General features: G+C 43.5%; 1 protein-coding gene across 2 annotated transcripts in view; it reads right to left on the bottom strand.

The window, feature by feature from the left end:
- Positions 1 to 18,651, bottom strand: part of RPTOR (regulatory associated protein of MTOR complex 1) — a 353,305-nt gene that overhangs the window by 176,650 nt on the left and 158,004 nt on the right. For both annotated transcript variants that reach the window (XM_036836768.1, XM_036836767.1), the window contains exons 4-5: positions 14,622 to 14,780; positions 162 to 308 (exon numbers count right to left, since the gene is read on the bottom strand). In XM_036836768.1, coding sequence (XP_036692663.1) covers positions 162 to 308; positions 14,622 to 14,780 — 306 coding nt within the window. The remainder of the gene's footprint in view (positions 1 to 161; positions 309 to 14,621; positions 14,781 to 18,651) is intronic.

Below are 18,651 nucleotides of genomic sequence, written 5' to 3'. Positions count from 1 at the left end.
AGCTTGTCCTGAGTCCTTTCCAAGTTCTTTGTCTTGGACCCCACCACCTTGCCCTGAGCACTCTGAGCCTGCCCCACCCAAAGAAACAAAACCACAGCTCCAGGCCCACAGTCCCCCACCCCCACGCCCACCCCCACCCCCCAGTGTGTTCAGGGCCTCACCTCCAGCTCCTGCTCCCTCTGCAGGGCGAACTGCTTGAAGGACTTGACGATGAGACCAGCATTGGAGCAGTCGTAGACGAATATGGAGGGGCTGCCCATCCATGTCTGCAGGTCGTATATAGACAGCGGGATGTACTGAGTGTAGTTCTGGAAAAGAAAACAGTGCGTGTTTGTGACTCACACCTGGCGAACTCTGCCTGCTCACCAGCACCTGCGCCTCCAAGAGGGTCCCATGCACGGGGCCCGCTGCACAGAGCGTTCCTGAGCTGCCGTCTCTACCCACTGCGAACAGCAGCAAACTAACCTCCCCACCATCTGCCCACACGCTGTTTCATCAGGTAGAACCGGGCGGTGGCACAGTTCAACCCCGAGCTCCTCTCCTCCCCTGTTCAGCTCTCGCTGCCCCCTGGGAGCGCACTCACTCCACTGAGGGATTTCCCTCCACGTGTCCCACCACGGGGCCTTCACACCCACCCTTCCTCTCCCACCCGCTTGCAGCCAAACCACAGCTTTCTTATAAATCCCAAGGCTACGCATGCTACTCACACCATTCCTGCTCACCATTTACTCCGTAACTTCTCTGGGCTTATACAGCAGAACACGTTCCTCGATTATAAAGAAGATGAGCTCAGAAAAGTTGATCGGGTCCTCAAATGTGCATGTTTTCCCTGTTGCCCCTTTAATTTCAGAGCTACCCATAAGCACTTTATCCTCTAGATGATTTAGATCACATTGAAGGAGTTCAAACAGATTTGGCTCCGTAATTTTTTTTTCAAATCACAGAACAATAACATATTAACATGAATCTGCTAAGTGAAATATTTTTCTGGACACACTGTACTCTTCAGTACTTGAAAACACTCCAGCGATTACTGGTAAACATAGAGAGGAATGGTCCTCATCTCACCAGAGAAATGACTAAAATCCTCACTCAAAGGTAACATTTTTAAGCAATTCTTCTGCATAGAACGCCATCACTTATTTATCCTTCCTCAGGCACCAATAGTTTAAGTAGTGACACTCTAGCAGAAATCAATTCTGTGCACTTACAGTAAAGGTGACTGTTTCCTCAAAGCTAAGCCACAAACACTGCCTCTGGTATTGCCAAGAGGATTGTTTCTAATGCAAGGGGGAAAAGGAACAGAAGACAGAAAGACCAAACCAGGCCTGGAGAAGACTGTCATCAAGGTGGTGGCGGCAGAGGCCTTCTTGATATGCACACACGTCACCAGATGCAAGTCCCATCCCAGACGGGGGAGGATGTGCCAACAGCACAGGTGTGGTGGGGCTGCAGACATCTCTATCACGAGGGGACCACCCTCTGCTTACGCTGTGCCATTTCACCTTGCTAAACTGCCATCACCTGGTGTCTTGTTCTTCGTCACTGCACGAGTAAGAGAACACTTGGATATGCTCTCTCTAAGTAAACTCTCACAGAAGGATTCTAAAGACGGCAGTTCTTCCCTAATGAATCTATAAAGGCAGTGCCCAATCAAAATACCATCAGGGGTTTCCTTAATGGAATCTGACAAGCTGATTCTAAAGTTAATGCTGAAGAGAAAGGTATAAGAATAGCACACACACACACAAAAAATTGTAAAGAAGGAATAATGAGTGGGGACTCACGCTAGCAGATATTAAATACACTATAAATCTATGGTAATTACAGGATGGTACTGGGGAAGGCAAGACAAACAAATCAACAGGAGGGAAAGCCCAGAAACAGAGCCACATATATAACTGTAATGAAGGTGGCATTTTAACTCAGTGAAGAAAGAAGGAACAATTCAACAAGTGATACTTGTAAAATCCAACTAACCATTCAATACTGCCATCTGAGATTCCACACACAATCAGGACAGATTTAAAAAATAAATACGAAAGCAGAATAAAAGCTATAAAAATTTATTTTGGTGTAAGAAAGACCTTCTTAAACATATAAAACCCAGAAATGGGGCTTCCCTGGTGGCGCAGTGGTTGAGAGTCCGCCTGCCAATGCAGGGGACACGGGTTCGAGCCCTGGTCTGGGAAGATCCCACATGCCGCGGAGCGGCTAGGCCCGTGAGCCACGACTGCTGAGCCTGCGCGTCTGGAGCCTGTGCTTTGCAACAGGGGAGGCCGCGATAGTGAGAGGCCCGCGCACCGCGATGAAGAGTGGCCCCCACTTGCCGCAGCTGGAGAAAGCCCTCGCACAGAAACGAAGACCCAACACAGCCAGGAATAAATAAATAAATTAATTAAATTAAAAAAAAAACAAAAAACAGAAATGTTAAAGAAAAATAGAACAACGTAAAAATTATATAATTCTGATAAAAACACATACCCGTGACAAGCAATTTAAGAGTAAAGTAGGTACAACATATGTGACATAGGCTTTATATTTAGAATGTGTGTGTGTATATAAGCTTCTGCTGCAGATCAACAAAGACAAAACAACAAAAACAATATATAATAGGCAAAAGCTTCACACAGGCAATTCACAGAAGAAACATGAATGAGCAACAGCTATGAAAGTTTCAAGCTCTCGATTAATCATGGAAATGCAAATTACCATGAGAATCAGCCATCTACCCATCTTCATCCAGCAAACTGGAAAGAAATTTTAAGTATGAATAATACCCGTGCTGACCACAATGTTCAACAGGGGGCTGGCTTACTGTTGGTGCAAGTATAAACTGAGAAAGCTATTTTTGGAAGGCAATTTGGGTGGTTCTTAAAATTTTTACTGTACATACCTTTGACTTCTAGGTGTCCATCCTACAGAAATACTTGCATTTGTATACAGAAATGTACATACAAGGATGTATAATACTTTCACTGGTAAAAACCTGTAAGCTGTCTACATGCTACTGTGGAAAAGACTGCCAGTCTAACACCTATTTTTCCCCTCTTCATCCTCAATGCAAGTTTAGCTGAGCACAGTTCCCAGTTTCCTTTGCAGCTAAGTCTGATATTGCAGCCCAATTCTGGCCAATGGGACATGATCAGAAATGTGTCTAAATTATAAGTGCCGCCCTCTTTCCCTTCCCGGGAGGAAATGTGAACATGGCAGAGGACATAAGCAGGGGGACAACAGAGCTGTGTGATGGAAGAGGCTTGGGCCCCATGTCATCACGATGCCACAGCAGTCCCAGACGGCCCACAGGGACTATCACAGCCAATCTTGGATCCTAATATATCCAATATGAAGGGATCATTAAGCAAAGGGGGCCCATACACCCACATTATGGAACACCATGCAAGGTTATTTATATGCACTGACATGGAGAGATGTCAGAGGCTTGTCATGATTTTAAAAATGCAAGTCTTAGAATCTCACATATAATATCCTGTTTTGTGTGTAAAGCACCACATGCCCAGCACTTAAGCTGAATGAAATGAGGACTCAGCAGAAATGTGCTGAGTGAAAGGTCCTATAAATGGTGCTGAAAGAAGAACACAGGACTGCTAAGGGCTGCTTTCTCTGACTGGGGAGGTGACAGGGGTGTGGGGTGGTAAGAAAGTGTCATATCTATTTCTTTTAAAACTTCTGTTCTCTTGGAACCTTTTAGAATAGAAATTACTTGTATTTTTTTAAAAAGACAAAATGCACACAACTATTAAAAGGAGGGAGGAAAAGGGTAAGCTCCAGGGTTCACTATAACATACTTTCTGTTCAGTCAGTGTTTCATAATGAGCAAGTATTACATGTTATCTGTACAAGTAAAAAGCCTTCAGCACATGCTGCATTGGACAGAGCAGGACACAAGTCAGCGCCTCTCTGGGCACAGAAGGGAAGAGCGCTCCTCTCGGGCCCTCTGCCCAGCAGCCTCCCTCCCCTTGTTCACCTGCAGCCCCCACTGCTACGGGGGAGAAAAGGGCCAAAAGGAACCTTTTAATTGGGCAGGGACACCCTTACACTGAGAGGAGAAAGGATTTTAGCACCAGCCTGGGAAATCATCACATTTTTATATGCCAGCCACACTCTGCTGTTTATCTGCTTCCCACAAGGTTCTAGCTCAGTGAGGAGCGGCCGAACATGGCTGGGGCAGTTCTGACCCCATTCCTGCCACCACATCATCCAAGTGACTGCTGGGAAAGGGCGATGCTGTCATCTTTGCTGCCTTCTGGGTACAGCCCTAGAAGGCCCCAAAGGTAGCAAAGCAGCACGCAATAAAATATATTTTAACTGTGTTTTGAGGTCTGGCCTTTTGAACTGAAATGTAATTTTTATATTTCCCCCAAATCAAAAGTTACTTTCTAAATTTCTGAGATACAAAGGTAATTAATGGTGACTCATTAAAATAATAAAGCACTAATCCATCAGGAAACTCATTAAGGGTTTTCCCTTCCATTCCCTGTGCCACCGGCTGCCACGGAAATGGTTCAGGTGGAGTTGTCAGCCACCCAGTCCCACTGGAGGGCAGAAGCACCTCCATTTTCTAATGCTTGTCCAAGGGGCAGCATGCAAGGAGCTTTCGGAATTGGTCTTTAGCCTCACGATTTTTAGTTGTGAGAGGGTCTGGCACCTTATACCGTCCACAGGGATGCTCAGCCAGAGAAAATGGCTTGGACCCACACCTCCACACAGATGGGCTGCATGGTGGGTGGCAGCCTCTGAGCAGCAAGGGCCTCTGCGGCTGAAGTGGAGACACCCCAGCACTGTGGACGTGTGAGGCTGGTCAGTCAGTGTGGGGCTCATCCCGGGCACTGCGTCAGGCTTGGCAGCAGCCCTGCCAACAGCACTTCCCCCTCTCTGCCCAGTTGTGACAACCAAAAAGGTCTCTGGACACTGCCAAATGCACCCTGAGGGGGAACCTCCCCTGGTGAGAACCAATGCCTTTGAGGAGAGATGATTTCATTTAAAGCAGTAGCTGTATATCTGTAGTTTAGTAAGCCCGTGAAATTTGGAAGTCTGTTTTCCTTAGGGATACAAAATCAACTCTATTAAACCATATTGAGGAAAATGGCCTTTGAGAACGAATCCTTATTAGAACACGAGCAGGTGGATCTCATTTCCCATCTCAGAAGGATCCTGGGGAGTTTGTCAAGCTTCGGGCCAGAATCACGGTCCTGCAAACCTGCAAAGGGAGGCCTGCAGGATAACAGCCCCGGTGCTGCAGCGAGTGAACAAGAGAACAGAAACAACACCCGAAGTGCAACTGTTTCCACCCCGTGCAATTATCCCTGTGTCTTCTAGGCTGAACCAACCTACAAAAGCTGGAGAAGTCAAAGTCCCCCACGCACTGAAGGCTGCCAGAAACACTCCACAGCCTTTCAGGCAATGGTTTGGTTTCTTCCCCCACCAAAAACTACGAGCACAGAGAATTCCTAATCAAAGCATCTTTCCATTCTCTTGAAAAAACATATTCAAGGCCATGTTTTCATTTCAAACAAAGAAGTAGAAATAGGTTTTAGATAATTTATTCATTACACTCCACTTTATCTGTCAGGTTATATTAAACATCAAAAAAAGCGCCACATGCTTCATCAGACTGTCATCACAGCTAAGTCAACCACAGAGGCAGCCAAGCACTGAGCCCTGGGACAGGAGCTCGGAGGAAGGGCACTTTGTTCTCCAGGTAAAACCAGCCACCTCCTAAGAAGCAACTCTCCATCTCCGAGCAGATTCTAAGTTCAGACAGTCCCTGACTCCCCGATGGTTCAACTTATGAGTTTTTGACTTTACATGGTGCAAAGCGACACGCATTCAGTAGAAACCATACTTTGAATGTTGTTCTTTCCCAGGCTAGCGATATGCGGTCCGATCCTCTCCCATGATGCTGGGCAGTGGCAGCGAGCACAGCCCCCAGTCAGCCCGAAATCACGAGGGTGAACAACTGATACACTTACAACCATCCTGGACCCAGACAACTGTTCTGTTTTTCACTGTCAGTACAGTATTCAATAAAAATTACATGAGAGAGTCAACACTTTATTATAAAACAGTCTCTGTGTTAGATGATTCCACCCAACTGCAGGCTAATGTAAGTGTTCTGAGCATGTCTGAGGTAGGCGAGGCTCAGCTACGATGTTTGGTAGGTTAGGTGTAGCACAGGTGTTTTCAGCTTTTGGTATTTTCAACTATGATAGGTTTATGGGGCATAGCCCCACTGTTAAGTTGAGGAAGGTCTGTACATCTTCTGCCAAAGAACTCAGAATGTGAGTCAGAAGTCTTAGCCATAGTAAAATGGCATCCTCCTAAGGGCTTTCCGGTAAAACCCCCAAGGATGCATGCTTCCTCTGACCTCATAGACAGGAACCACAGGCATATCTGGATGTGTCATCCTGGCTTTCCCTGGGCAGTAAGGGAGTCTGCATACAGCTGTTCTCCGAGGAGAGCAGAGAGCATGGGTAAGCAGAAGATTCATCTTCCTTCTGAAGGAACCGGTATTGGGAGGTGATGGCCCAGAGATGTTAGGTATGGGGCAATGGTACTTGTGAACCAAACACTGCAGGGTTTAAGTCACAAGCAAACACCTAGTCCCTTAAAATCCTTAAGGCTGAAGGTTTATTGGCTTTGTTGATACTTTCTCTGCCTTTCCTTTACTACAGTTCAATAATTGTTTACCTTATGAGTAATGCTAAATAAATGTTATTTAAATAATAGAATTTATTGGTTTGGAAAAACTGCACATCACTATCAAATAGATGCCTCTTATTCTGATTTAGTATATAGTTCATTACTGAGTCTGTTGAAAGATGGATCATAAAGGTTTTTAAATGTGCTAATATCAAAAAGATGTATTTGTGATTTTTTAAAAGCAATATTTGTGCCAGACCACATTTAACATTTGTTGTAATTGTTACTTTATCCATATTGAGAATACAGCAGTTGTCCCCCTCTCCAAAAAAAGCTGTTAATTTTATTGTAAACTTGACCTTTCTAGCATTTTTGTGTTTGCTTGCAATAGCTGAAGACCATCAGAAAAAATTCTCTTTCTTCAGGAGAAGTGATGGAAAACTTTGGGCTATCTCTTTATAAGAGCTTTAAAGTTTTTAAAAAATATTGTTTTCTTGATGCTGAGACATAAAACCTTAGACCATATCTTAACTGACTTCTCAGATGTCCTATATTTGAAAACCAGATTTATGGAGGAAGAATTCTCAAATGAGTGTGCATCAGAATGGCCTAGAGGGCTCATTAAAACGCAGATATCTGGGCCCCTCCCCAGAATAGGCTTCCATAAGTCTTGGGTGGGGTCTGATAATGTGCATGTGTTATAAATTCCAAGAATACTGCTGCTACTGGTCTGGGACCTGTACTTTGAGAACCCCTGGTGCAGATAGTGCAAATGTTGATGGAAACAGAGAACATTCACTTTCCAGTTTTGGTGTCAACTGTACTTCCTATGCATCATGAAGAACACTTCCCTTTTTCCATCTATGATTTAACACTTTACATATAGTGATCAGGAAACATTTTGATGATAAGATGATACTTAAATAAAAATATCCATTCATCCATGAGTCAACATGTAAGAAGGTTTTTTAACTGTGAATTCAATTTCTTTGATTGATCTAGGGCTATTCAGATTTTCTATTTCATTTTGGGTTGCTTTCAGAAAGTTGTATTTTAAAAGGCATTTTCCATCTAATTTAAGTTATTAAATGTATTGGTATAACATTATTAACATTCCCTATCTTTTCAATGTCTATAGGATATGTGGCGATATCCCCTCTTTCATTCCTAAATGTTGATTGTATCTTCTTTTTTCTTGCTACCTAGCCAAAGACTTGTTAATTTTACAGATGTTTTCCAAAAACCAAATTTTAGCTCTGTTAACTTTCTCTACCACCTGTTCTCTATTTTACTGATCTGTGCTCTTTATTACTTCTTCCTTCTACTTCCTTTGAGTTGAGGTTGCTCAACATTTCCTAGTTTCTTAAGGTAGATATTTAGATTTTTATTTTAAGCTTTTCTTCCCTTCTGTATAAGGACTTAATAAAGCTATACATTTTTTTTTAAATCTATCCTTACTGAATAAAGCTATACATTTTTATATAAGCACTGCTTTAGCTGTATCCTACAAACTTTAACAAGTCGTCTTTTCATTATTGTTTAGTTTGAATTATTTTTATTATCCCTTGTGATACCTTCTTTCATACATGTGTCATTTAATTTCCAAATATTTGAGGATTTTCCAGCTAGCCTACAATTTCAGATTCTGTGGCCGGAGAATAGACTCTGAATGATTTCAATCCTTCAAACTTTATTATGACATTTTTGTGACCCAGCACAGGCCTTTCTTGGTGAGCGGTCCACCTGCCCGGGACAATGTGCGTTCTGTGGGTATTGGGTGCAGTGCTCTGTTAACTGAGTCATAGTGATTGATAGTCTTTTATAATAGTAACTGATTTTTTTTTTATTAGAAAAATATAATATACCATGACTGGACTTTTCCTTGTGAGAAAGTTTTTAATTATCAATTTTATCTTCAATTTTAACACCAGTTTTAACCTATCAATTAACTGCCAGATGGTTAATCAAATATCCAACTAGGATTATGGATGTGTTTCTTCCTCTCATTGGCCCTCGTAATCTTGCTTTATGTATCTTTAACTCTCCTATTAGCCGTCTACACATTGAGTGTAGTTATGTCTTCCTGATGACCTGACTTGTCTGTCATTGTGAAATGTCTCTCTTCATCTGTGACAAAACTCCTTGTCTTGAAGTCTATTTTCTAATTAGTAATAGGTCCACTCCAGCTCTCTTTCAACTAGTATTTCATGATATACCTTTTTACACTCAACTTTTATGTGTCTTTGTATTTAAAGTGCATCTCTTGCTGACAGCACGAAGTTTGATCTTGCTTTTTATCCAGTCTGATATAAACTCATGAAAAAAACAAAGAATGGGGGACATTTTAGAGGATAACTGGTCCGGACTCTCCAAAAAGTCAGTGCCCACTCTTCAGAGAATGGAAACACAAGTAACAGAATGGGAGGAAATATTTTAAAAACGAATTTCTGATAAAGGACTTGTACCCGAATATTAAAAGAACTCTTAAAACTGAGTAAGAAAACAAATAACCCTATTTAAAAGTGGGCAAAAGATAAGGAAACCCCACCAAAGAAAATATATAGATGGCAAATAAGCATATGAAAAGATGCTCAACATCGTATGTCATTAAGGAATTGCAAATTAAAATGTGATACCACTATGCACCTAATTAGAATGGCTAAAATCCAAAACACCAGCAACAACAAATGCTGAGGACGATGTGGAGCAACAGGAACTCCCATTCATTGCTGGTGGGAATGCAACCAACACAGCCACTTTGGAACAGAGTTTGGCAATTTCTTAGAAAGCTAAACATACCAGCTGGTCTAGCGATGGCTCTCTTAGGTATTTACCCAAATGAGAAGAAATCATGTCTATACAAAAATCTGTAGAACAGCATTATTCACAATTGCCAAAAACTGGAAGCAACCAAGATGTCCTTCACTAGTGGAATGTTTTTCAGCAGTAAAAAGAAAATGAGTTATCTAGCCATGAAAAGACATGAAGAAACCTTGAATGCGTAAGCCTAATTGAAAAAAAGCCAGTTTTAAAACACTGTATACTATATGATTCTAACTATATGACACTCTGGAAAAGGTAAAACTATAGAGACAGTAAAAATATCAGTGGTTGCCAAGGGTTGGGGAGGACAGGCAGAGAGGGAGATATAGGTGGAGCACAGGATTTTTAGGGCAGTGAAACTATCCAGTACACTACAATGGTGGATACATGACATTATGTATTTGGCAAAAACCACAGAACTGTACAACATGAAGAATAAACCCTAATATAAACTAAGGACTCTAGTTAGTAATAATGTATCAATACTGGATCATCAATTGTAACAAATATACCACACCGAAGCAAGATGTAGGCCAGGTAGGGAGTGAGAATACAACTGACCCTTGAACAACACGCGTTTGAACTACGCAGCTCTACTTATAAGCAGATTGTTTTCCACTAAATACATACAGGACTACATGATCCTCATTGGGTTTGATCTGGGGATTTGGAACTGTGAATATGATGGGCCAACTAAGTGGCTTGAGCATCCACAGATTTTGGTATCTGCAGTGGGTCCCGCAACCATTCCCTTGTGGAGACCAAGGGACGACTGTATGGGGAAATTCTGTACTTTTTAATTTTTCTAAACACTAAAACTGCTGTAAAAAAAATAATGCCTAATTTTAAAAAAAAAAGACTGACATGTAACTATAATAACTTACTACAAGAAGACAATAAAATAACCTCACTAAAAAAATGTCAGTGTCAATAAAGAAAAAAAGCAAAGAGCAATCTCTTTTTCTATATATTCGAGGAGACTGAGAAAGATGACTAACAGTTCAATGCAATGCACGAACCTGGGCTGGATCCTGAATGCAAAACCAAATCAACAAACATAAAATGCTTACTAACACACATTTTTGAGGCAGTTGGGAAATTTTGATTATGGACTTTGTATTAAATGATATTATAGAGTCAATGCTAAATTTCTTGAGCAATTTAAGGGTATTATAGTTATGTACTAAAATGTCCTTGTTTTTAGTGTCGTGATATCTGTAACTTTCAAATGGCTAAGGTAAAAAATATTTATCGGACTTCCCTGGTGGCGCAGTGGTTAAGAATCCGCCTGCCAATGCAGGGGACGCGGGTTCGAGCCCTGGTCCGGGAAGATTCCACATGCTGTGGAGCAACTAAGCCTGCAAGCCACAACTACTGAGGCTGCGCTCTAGAGCCCACGAGCCACAACTACTGAGCCCATGTGCCACAACTACTGAAGCCCACGCACCTAGAGCCCGTGCTCTGCAACAAGAGAAGCCACCGCAATGAGAAGCCCTCACACCACAACGAAGAGTTAGCCCCCGCTAGCTCCAATGGCAGAAAAGCCCACAAGCAGCTACGACCCAACACAGCCAAAAATAAATAAATAAATAAATAAATAAATTTATTTATTTAAAAAAATTTTTTTATCTATACAGAGATATAAAGCAAATGTGGCAAAGTGTTAACTGGTGAATGTAGGTGAAAAGTATAAAAGTATTCATTCTATTGTTCTTTCAATCCTTCTGGAGGAGGGAAAGTTAAATGTTGATTCTTTGAAAAGACTAATGAAATATACAGAAACCTCTGGTAAGAGTGATCAACAAGAAAAGAGAAAGAAGGTATCCAGTATCAATATCAAAAATGAATGAAGAAACATCACTAACCCAGACTCTGATAAATTAATAAGGAAATATGAGTCACGTTTTGTCAACAAATTTGAAAATTTAGCTGAAATGAACAAATTCCTACAAAAGTAAGTTAGCAAAGCTGGCTCAAGAAGAAACAGAACATCTGGATAGCCCTTTAGCAATGAAGGAAACTAAATAGGTAGTCAAAGATCTCTCCACATACAAAATACCAGCCCGACAGCTTGATTTGTAAGCTTCACCCATATTCAAGACAACATGTACTTCAAATCTCACAAAAACAATCCCTGTGTATCTAAGTGGAGCATTCCCTTACTATTTTCTGAGGCCACAGTTACACTGATTATCCAAGACCACAAGAGAAAGAAAAATTCCAAGCCAATCTCACTCATGAACACAGATGTAAAAATACTAACACAATACCAATAACAGAATTAACCCCTGTATGAAACACATACTTGATAAAGGCACACTAGGTTATCCACAAAGGAAAGGTATATTTAATATTAGAAAATCATATACCTTTCAATGCATTTCCAGTTTAAAAAGGAGAAAAATCATACCGTCTCTAAGACCACACACCATAATGGCTTGGGGAAAAGCAACATCTATTCATGATTTGAAAATAAACTAGGAATAGAAGGGCACATTTTTAATCCGATAAGGGGTTTTCTTATTTTTTATTCTTTTTACAAATATCTATAGCAAACATCATACACTGACGCACAGGAGGCACTCCCTTCGAAATGGGTGAGATAAGGACATGCAGTCACCACTCCACGCTCTGGGAGGCGTTGGAGGCACAGCAAGATATGAATAGTAAACACAACAAGACGGGAAGGAAAGAAATAAAACTGCCATGATTTGCACACCACGTGGTAGTCTGTTAAGAAAGTTTTAAAATATGTACAAATCATTAGAATCAATGAGAGAATAGCAAAATTAGTAGACATAAAATAAATGTACAAAAATCAACTGCCTTGCCATATACCCTGATAAAAACTCGCAAAATATATTCTTTATAGGCAACATTTTACAACATCAAAAAATATAAAGTATCGGGCTTCCTGGTGGTGCAGTGGTTAAGAATCCACCTGCCAATGCAGGGGACACGGGTTCGAGCCCTGGTCTGGGAAGATCCCACATGCCGCGGAGCAACTAAGCCCGTGTGCCACAACTACTGAGCCTGCGCTCTAGAGCCCACGTGCCACAACTACTGAAGCCCACGAGCCTAGAGCCTGTGCTCCGCAACAAGAGAAGCCACCGCAGTGAGAAGCCTGCTCACTGCAAGGAAGAGTAGCCCCCGCTCGCTGCAACTAGAGAAAGCCTGCGCATGGCAACAAAGACCCAACGCAGCCCCCCCCAAAAAATTATATATAACCTTTATGAAATTATAAATTACTATTGATAAACGCTTAAAAAGAGCATAGTTTGGAAACTCAACATATAAAGATGTTGAGTCCTCCCCCATTAATCCACTGATTGGGCAAGTTGATTTAATATTTTCATGGAAGATCAAAGGACCAAAGGAACAAAGGAGGGAAACTTGCCTTCCCAAACGTCAAGAATCATTGAAAACCTATACTCATTAAAATAGTTTACGGGGGCTTCCCTGGTAGTGCAGTGGTTAAGAATCCGCCTGCCAACGCAGGGGACACGGGGTTTGAGCCCTGGTCTACTACTGAGACGGCCTGGTGGTTCATTACAATCATATTTCTTTAATTCTACTTCTTTTATAACTACAGTTTTGAATCTATATAATAATAAAAATGATTAAAATCAAGTTGGTATCTAGGTACATACAAGGCAGAGAGGGCAACTATCCTGAGGGAGGAGCTGGTCCAGGCCTCTTCTCCACTCCGTCTCCTCCAGGTCCCTGACTGTCCCGTCTGCCTACCTGTTGGCCACCTGTGGAAGAGTGGATGTCCCCTGAGAGTTCACTATGTGAGTGGTGCATTGGGTACTTTAATCCTTCACTATGAAGGAGCTTCCACAATAAGGAACAGAGGTATAGGAAGTCTTCTCATTTGTCCATGTCCTGGGGCTAACAAGTGGTGAGGCTGAAGTCAGAACTCAGGTGTGGTGAGCTCCTGTCCTGGTTCATGTGCTCCAGCGTGTAAGGAGCTGCCAGGTGGGATGAACGCTCACACCTACAGGCACCGCCTCTTGGAGGATGTGATAAGAGCATGCAGCACAGGACCCAGGATGGTGGGAAGGGGTGTCGTTTACCCCTCACTTTCATCTACAGTCCTTTTTCTTTTTTTTTTAATATTTATTTATTTATTTATTTGGCTGAGCAGGGTCTTAGTTGTGGCATGTGGGATCTTCGTTGCTACGTGTGGGATCTTTCAGTTGTGGCATGCGGGCTCTTAGTCGCGGCATGCGGGATCTAGTTCCCTAATCAGGGATCGAACCTGGGCCCCCTGAACTGGCAGCATGAGTCCAACCACTGGACTACCAGGGAAGTCCCTTTTAAAAAAAAAAAATTTTTTTTAATTTATTTATTTGGCTGTGCCAGGTCTTAGCTGCAGCACAAGGGATCTTCATTGCTGCATGAGGGATCTTTAGTTGCCGGCATGCAAACTCTTAGTTTGCGGCACGTGGGATAGTTCCCTGACCAGGATTGAACCCAGGCCCCCTGCATTGGGAGCATGGAGTCTTAGCCACTGGACCACCAGGGAAGTCCCTCATCTACAGTCTTTTGATTAAGGGACTGTAGGAGGCCGGCTACACTGACCTTGGAGAGAGCAGAGCTGAAGCCCTGTCTGCAGACTTGCTTCGTATTAGCTCTTTGGAATACTTATACCATTTTATCTTCTAGGAACGTGACTGATTTTCAAAGGAAGATCCCCAGACCTCATGACTTCCCTAGATAGCCATTTCATTAACATGTTTCGCAAAAGAAACAACTCCCTGTGCCTGAGTTATTTTTTCAACTTTTATCACTGAAATATAAATGATCCCCAGGACTTCCCTGGCAGTCCAGTGGTTAAGACTCCACACTTCTACTGCAGGGGGCATGGGTTCGATCCCTGGTCAGGGAACTAAGATCCCACATGCACGGCCAAATAAATAAATAAAGAAAGAATCCCCAAACTTCCACCAGATAACTGGCCCAAGTCCCTATTCGATCTTCCTGCATTTGGGTTTGTGGAAACGGATTAGCCATCAATGGTTCCATAGAAGCTACAGGGGAACAGGACCTGTGGCCAACCACCAAAACTTACAGATTTTCTTGTAAAAAGAGAAACGAATTCAGTTCACAGGAACCTTTTATGGCACGCCCACCTTGTTGAAGACCCAAATCTCGCCGTTCACAGTGGGCCTGGGCACCCCATGCCCATTGTAGTGGAAGAGGACCCGCTCCTCCTTGGCATTTCGACGTAAAGATGTGCAAAGCTTCTTCACTTCATCCACAGTTGGATCGAGGCTCTGCTTGTACCGCGCCTGTTGCAGGAGAAAAAATTAAGAAACTTAACATGGATTCATGGGAATACCTAGAATTAAAACTCCATCCTGGGGCTTCCCTGGTGGCGCAGTGGTTAGGAATCCGCCTGCCAATGCAGGGGACACAGGTTCGAGCCCTGGTCCGGGAAGATCCCACATGCTGTGGAGCAACTAAGCCCGTGTGCCACAACTGCTGAGCCTGCGCTCTAGAGCCCACGAGCCACAACTACTGAGCCCACGTGCCACACCTACTGAAGCCCATGTGCCTAGAGCCCGTGCTCCACCCCAAGAGAAGCCACCGCAATGAGAAGCCCGCGCACCGCAACGAAGAGTAGCCCCTGCTCGCTGCAACTAGAGAAAGCCTGTGCACAGCAACGAAGACCCAACGCAGCCAAAAATAAATAAATAAATAAATTTATTTTAAAAAACAACAACAACTCCATCCTTTACCCCACGTCTGCATTTAATGGACCCTGCACAAGTGACCTCAAATTTCTCCATCTATAAACTGGGATGATGACTACTTCACAGGGTGGTTGTAAACATTCATTTACTCAACAAATATTTATTGAGAACTACTGTGAAGATCCAATGAGATTAATAAGTAATGCCTGCCACATGGTAACACTAGTAAAAGGTAGCATCCCTGTGATATCAAAAGTATTTCTTGGAAGCATTGAATCTGTTTGGAAAAACTGACTGGAACATGGAAGAGAATTTGCTTAAACACAGGAAGCTATAATATATACGGTAGCAAGGGAGAACAGTTTCAAAAAGACAACAAAGTTAAGGAAGCAAACTGCCCCTCTCTTGCTTAGTCATATTCGCTCTGCTTACCCCCTCCCACTACTCCTGCCTGGACCCTTGCTGATGAACATAAAGGATTCACTGAATTAGCAGGACCTAAAGTAAACACACAGAAATCAACAGCCTTTATATATATACAAACCATAGATGGTTAAAATCCTAAGGAACCCCCACTTCTAAAGCAACAAAGAAGACTGAATTTAACAAGAAATATACAAAACCCTGACAAGGAAATTTTGTAAAACTCTCCTGGAAAACAGAAGGAGGCTTGAACAAATGGGAGATGCTCCCTGCCTGGGTAGGATGCACCCACATTCTTAAGACATCAGTTCTCCCCAGGTTAAGAGTCCATACTTTCCCAATAAATATAACAACAAGCTATTTCGCGGAGCTTGACAAGCTGCTACTGAAGTTCGCATGGAAAATAAATATGCCAGAACAGCCAGGAAAACACTGAAAGGAGAGCTATGAGGGGTCCTGCCCCCCAACACTCCAACCTCCTCTGGGCCTCTCTAAGTAAAAGGTGAGGGTCGGGGCCCAGAGAGACCAGCAGGCCAGGGAGCTACTACTACTGAGTCCAGAATTAGGTCCACACACGTTTCCTGGCTTTTTGGAGAACAGTGTTCACACAGTCATAATGCTATGAACACTGATTTTATTTCATTAGAAACTGTGCAGACTTCAAGATAACCTGAGTGTGGTGAGGACCCTGAAGCTGGGTGAGGGGTACACGTGGTCATCAGAAGAGTCTCTCCACTTTATATTCATTTCCTTTTGTTTGGTTTCAAAGAAGCTCCACTGGTAAATTCCCAATAAAAAAGAACTGAAAGTGTAAATCTATAACCATACTAGATGGTCGCGTGGAAGTGATGTGTATAAAAGCACTAAAGCCACACCAGGAAGTCAATAAAAACACCCCAAGTTGATAAATCAATAAAAAGCAGCATACACATATTGTTCTAAAATATGGGCATATCTACCCAAAAAACACAGCTAAAAGGGTTTACCTCTAGGTAGGGATTATGTTCTGACTTTCAAAAAATAATGTGTATGTTTGTTACTCTGATAAAGTTCTAAAACTTTATTTAAAATGTTAAATTTAAAACAAAAAACAAACAAAAAAAACAACCCAGTGCCATGATATCACTTGAAGAAAACAGTGGTGAGAACGAGGAACATGAACGGCGAGGAAACTGTGTTTGAAGCATCATGGCTCCCGCTGTGGGCCTGCCACCTGGCGCAGGGCTCAGCACACGGTGACGGGTGCTGCTCAGGAAGCATCCGCTGACGTTGTTTCAAAAGAAGAGCAGGGAGGTGGAGGGAGCAGAGAAAGAAAGCAGACACAGAGGCCTGAGGATGACCTGCGGCATACGTTTAAGAGAGGCGTCCTGACCTTTCAGAGGAAAATGAAGAGCTACACGGGAGGAAACCACAGGAAAATGTGGCTCACCTCGCAGAGCATTAGTTCCTCCATGTTTGAGATATGACATTTGGTTTCATCTAATTAAATACGTGCTAATAATGCAATTTCTGACAGTAGAAAATCCTGGTGAAATACAGCATCGTGTGTTCTGAGAGCGTTGGGGGCACAAACACAGAAGTTTCAGGATGATGAAACTCAGAACAAAGTTCTTCCAGATTCCCCCAATTTTTTCCAACTGTAAGCAAACTAATACAAGGATAGCAACCCTATTCCACTGCAGGACAATTTTAGGACCCTGCCCTGAGGTGGCAGGTTAGGGTCCAGCAAAGTGGTCTCTCCCTGTGTTTCTTCCATAAGGTCCAGAATGCTATTTGTAAAATATAACCATGTCACAAAGGAGACTAGAGAAAGTCAACACATAATGCGATGTTTTCAAGTTCATTCTCATCGAGGCAATGTGCATTAATCTGACACTGACAGAGGGGCTGGGCATTACCCACGCTACCAGAGCAGGGCTGGCTCCAGGAGAGACGCTGGCCCCAGCATCCAAACCAAAGCATTTCCACAAAGGTGTGAAAAAACCAACTTAAATCAAACTGTTCCATTAGAAGAAATGAGGGAAGGGGCCTCCTTCCCGTGCATTCAGAGGGCACCCCGGGAGAGTCGTGTGGGGATGTGCCCTTTCTTCCCCACCACAGTGACGACCAGGAGCAGTGAGGGTGGTGGGGAACCTCTAGAAAGTGCAGGGTCTGTGCCTGGTGAGGTAAGGGCAGGAGGCAATGGTGAGGGGAACCACCCCTCTCGCACCCACCTCTCCTGACATGCGGTTGCGAAAGCACTGACAGATCTTCAATAACTTTCAAATCACGGCCGGTTTTATCAGACAACATGAAGAAAACAGCAAATAAATCTTCAGTGCATATGTGTTTATTCCCCTGCCCATACTTACTTCCAGAAATTTCCCGCCAGCAGTAAGCGTAAGAGTGATCACTGTTGGTAAGCAGCACAGCCCGCTTTGCATGCCCCCTCTGTCACCACTCACAACTCTACCGAATAAGAGTGGCTGCGGCGTGGGAGCCCGACGCCCCTGCAGCTGCCTTCACGAGCTGCTCCTGCAGGAGCCTCCTGCAGCCTCCCGTGCAGGGTGGAGAGTGGACTGCCTCGGTTCCATGGCCCGGCTCAGCCGAGGCCAAGGGGCACCAGAGTCACACACAGGCACCCTCCCACCCCTCCTCTGGGAGGCCTGCGCCCACCATGCCGCCTGGAGCTGGCGGAGGCCCCCTCCTTTCACACGAAAGCCACGTCACCCAAAGGACCCATTTTCAGAGTCAGAGGACCTCTCAAGTCACAAGTTGCAGGGACACGGGAGAAAAGACCATGCAGAACTGCCAGAGAGCAGGGCAGCGAGGAGGGAGACGACCAAAGGCCGCAAGCTGAACCCTAGGGATTGGAGAGTCCCTCATTTCGTGACCTGCCCCACGGAGTGGAGTTCTTGCTCCTGGGGCTAAGAAACCTGGCATACAGTTGTGAAGAAGTCGCTCAAAGACAAAGCACCCCAAAATATGAACAAGCCGCACCGCACAGCATCTCCCAGGCCAGCAGGGCTCACTGGGTGCCCACGCGCTGCGAGGCGCTTCTCCA

The sequence above is a fragment of the Balaenoptera musculus genome, chromosome 20 (assembly GCF_009873245.2).
Source record: "Balaenoptera musculus isolate JJ_BM4_2016_0621 chromosome 20, mBalMus1.pri.v3, whole genome shotgun sequence".
Lineage (NCBI taxonomy): Eukaryota > Metazoa > Chordata > Mammalia > Artiodactyla > Balaenopteridae > Balaenoptera > Balaenoptera musculus.
This window is presented reverse-complemented; position numbering and strand designations above follow the sequence as displayed.